General features: G+C 56.5%; 1 protein-coding gene across 1 annotated transcript in view; it reads left to right on the plus strand.

The window, feature by feature from the left end:
- Positions 1–1,102: 1,102 nt before the first annotated feature.
- The window catches only part of LOC125177671, a 13,349-nt gene continuing 10,676 nt past the window's right edge, over positions 1,103–3,775 (plus strand). The window contains exon 1 of the mRNA XM_047879851.1: positions 1,103–1,204. Coding sequence (XP_047735807.1) covers positions 1,103–1,204 — 102 coding nt within the window. The remainder of the gene's footprint in view (positions 1,205–3,775) is intronic.

Consider the following 3,775-nt stretch of genomic DNA (forward strand, 5'->3'; position numbering starts at 1 on the left):
CTGGAGGGGCTGGTGCACTTGAGGGGGCTGGTGCACTGGAGGGGCTGGTGCACTGGAGGGGTTGGTGCACTGGAGGGGCTGGTGCACTGGAGATGCTGGTGCACTGGAGGAGGCTGGTGCAGAGGAGGGGCTGGTCACTGGAGGGGCTGGTGCACTGGAGGGGTTGGTGCACTGGAGGGGCTGGTGCACTGGAGATGCTGGTGCACTGGAGGAGGCTGGAGCTGTGGAGGGGCTTGTGCACTGGAGGGGCTGGTGCACTGGAGATGCTGGTGCACTGGAGAGGCTGGTGCCCTAGAGGGGCTGGTGCACTGGAGGAGCTGGTGCACTGGAGGGGTTGGTGCACTGGAGGGGCTGGTGCACTAGAGATGCTGGTGCACTGGAGGAGGCTGGTGCAGTGGAGGGGCTGGTGCACTGGAGATGCCGGCGCACTGGAGGGGCTGGTGCACTTGAGGGGGCTGGTGCACTGGAGGGGCTGGTGCACTGGAGGGGCTGGTACACTGGAGGGGCTGGTGCACTGGAGATGCTGGTGCACTGGAGGAGGCTGGTGCAGAGGAGGGGCTGGTGCACTGGGGATGCTGGTGCTCTGGAGGGGATGGTGCACTTGAGGAGGCTGGTGCACTGGAGAGGCTGGTGCACTGGAGGGGTTGGTGCACTGGAGGGGCTGGTGCACTGGAGATGCTGGTGCACTGGAGGAGGCTGGAGCTGTGGAGGGGCTTGTGCACTGGAGCTGCTGGTGCACTGGAGATGCTGGTGCACTGGAGAGGCTGGTGCCCTAGAGGGGCTGGTGCACTGGAGGAGCTGGTGCACTGGAGGGGTTGGTGCACTGGAGGGGCTGGTGCACTAGAGATGCTGGTGCACTGGAGGAGGCTGGTGCAGTGGAGGGGCTGGTGCACTGGAGATGCCGGCGCACTGGAGGGGCTGGTGCACTTGAGGGGGCTGGTGCACTGGAGGGGCTGGTGCACTGGAGGGGCTGGTACACTGGAGGGGCTGGTGCACTGGAGGGACTGGTGCACTGGAGGAGGCTGGTGCACTGGAGGGGGCTGGTGCACAGGAGGAGGCTAGTGCAGTGGAGGAGGCTGGTGCACTGGAGGAGGTTGGTGTAATGGAGGAGGCTGGTGCACTGGAGGAGGCTGGTGCACTGAAGGAGGCTGGTGCACCGGAGGAAGCTGGTGCAGTGGAGGGGATGGTGCACTGCAGGAGGCTGGTGAACTGGAGGAGGCTGGTGCAGTGGAGGGGGCTGGTGCAGTGGTGGGGGCTGGTGCAGTGGAGGGTGCTGGTGCAGTGAAGGAGGCTGGTGCAGTGGAGGGGTTGGTGCAGTGGAGGGTGCTGGTGCAGTGGAGAAAGCTGGTGCAGTGAAGGTGGCTGGTGGAGTGGAGGGGGCTGATGCAGTGGAGGAGGCTGGTGCAGTGGAGGGGGCTGGTGCACTGGAGGAGGCTGGTGCAATGGAGGGGCTGGTGCAGTGGAGGGGCTGGTGCACTGAAGGGGCTGGTGCACTGGAGGGGCTGGTGCACTGGAGGGGCTGGTGCAATGGAGGGGCTGGTGCACTGGAGGAGGCTGGTGCAGTGGAGGGGCTGGTGCGCTGGAGGGGCTGGTGCACTGGAGGGGTTGTTGCACTGGATGGGCTGGTGCACTGGAGATGCTGGTGCACTGGAGGAGGCTGGTGCAGTGGAGGGGCTGGTGCACTGGAGATGCTGGTGCACTGGAGGAGGCTGGTGCAGTGGAGGGACTGGTGCACTGGAGATGCTGGTGCACTGGAGGGGGCTGGTGCAGTGAAGGGGGCTGGTGCAATGGAGGGGCTGGTGCACTGGAGGAGGCTGGTTCAGTGGAAATGCTGGTGCACTGGAGATGCTGGTGCATTGGAGGGGCTGGTGCACTTTAGGGGGCTGGTGCACTGGAGGGGTTGGTGCCCTGGAGAGGCTGGTGCACTGGAGGGGCTGGTGCACTGGAGGGGGCTGGTGCAGTGAAAGGGGCTGGTGCACTGGAGGAGGCTGGTGCAGTGGAGGAGGCTGGTGCACTTGAGGGGGCTGGTGCACTGGAGGAGGCTGGCGAAGTGGAGGGGGCTGGTGCAGTGGAGAAGGCTGGTGCAGTGGAGGAGGCTGGTGCAGTGGAGGGGGCTTGTGTAGGGGAGAAGGCGGGTGCACTGGAGGGGCTGGTGCAGTGGAGAAGGCTGGTGCAGTGGATATTGGCTGGTGTAGTGGAAAAGGCTGGTGCTCTGGAGGGGCTGGTGCAGTGGAGGGGCTGGTGCAGTGTAGAGGTCTGGTGCACTGACAAAAACTAGTGCCGTGTAGTCGAGTGCACTTCCCTGGACTGTTTGTGGTGCGAGATAACAAGCAAGGGCAACCCTGCCCCCAGTGCTGGATGGAATGATGAACAACCCTGCTCCCAGTGCTTGATGGAATGATTGACAACCTTGCCTCCAGTGCTTGATGTAATGATGGACAACCTTGCCTCCAGTGCTTGATGTAATGATGGACAACCCTGCCTCCAGTGCTTGATGGAATGATGGACAACCCTGCCTCCAGTGCTTGATGGAATGATGGACAACCCTGCCTCCAGTGCTTGATGGAATGATGGACAACCCTGCCCACAGTGCTTGATGTAATGATGGACAACCTTGCCTCCAGTGCTTGATGGAATGATGGACAACCCTGCCCCCAGTGCTTGATGGAATGGTGGAACACCCTGCCCCCAGTCCTTGATGGGATGAAGAACAATCCTGCCCCTGCAGTCCTTGATGGGATGATGGACAACCCTGCCCCCAGTGCTTGATGGAATGATGGACAACCCTGCCCCCAGTGCTTGATGGAATGATGGACAACCCTGCCCCCAGTGCTTGATGGAATGATGGACAACCCTGCCCCCAGTCCTTGATGGAATGATGGACAACCCTGCCCATCTTCGTTAACATAAACAACATTACCGACTCCTTTACTTGAAAATTTGTCAAAATTTCAAGCATCCTAGAATGTCAGAGATGTGTTAATACGTTGCCGATGTATAAAATTATAGGGTTTGCCCATTGAAATAATAGTCTCAAATCAAATTATTCAAATTTATAATTTTTCATTATTATCCCAGGCATGGTCGTTGTTGTTTTTCTCTTGCGTGATTTATCGTTTTCGGGTTCGTGTTTTATCTATTCAAATAAGCTTGCGCTGGAATAAGTTTTTTCTAGAAGTTCATAGAAAATTCCGATTTCTACGGACATTTCAAATTAAAATTTATGAGTATTAATGTCACTTATTTGCTTAAATCGCAAGTTGACTAAAAATTTAAAAGCAAGGAATTATCCACAAAAATTCATATCTTTATAGAAAACGTTTCGGAGTCCAGCTCCATCGTCAGTTCGTAGAATCTAGAATATACATAGAAAGTCACAAGTTAATACAATTGAAAGCACAGAACACAATTAGAACCTAAATTTACAAGTAATAGGGCATAAAAACCTATCTATTCACAATTTCAAGGGGATAGGAGCTCACAGCTGAATTTAAACTGGGCCTAAGCCTAAAAATGTACAATGATTCCAGGATACGCAAATCTAAAGTACCGGAGTACCTTGAAATTGTGAATAGATAGGTTTTTATGCCCTTTTACTTGTAAATTTAGGTTCTAATTGTGTTTTGTGATTTCAACAGAGGTGACAGTAGCGCGCTACATGTAGCGGCCGCTACTAGCGGCCGCTACATTTTCAGTAGCGGTAGCGGTAGCGGCTCTACATTTAAGGCAATGTAGCGGTAGCGGTAGCGCCCGCTACATATTTAAGTAGCGATAC

This window comes from Hyalella azteca, unplaced genomic scaffold, assembly GCF_000764305.2.
Source record: "Hyalella azteca isolate HAZT.00-mixed unplaced genomic scaffold, Hazt_2.0.2 contig3978, whole genome shotgun sequence".
NCBI classification, from domain to species: domain Eukaryota; kingdom Metazoa; phylum Arthropoda; class Malacostraca; order Amphipoda; family Hyalellidae; genus Hyalella; species Hyalella azteca.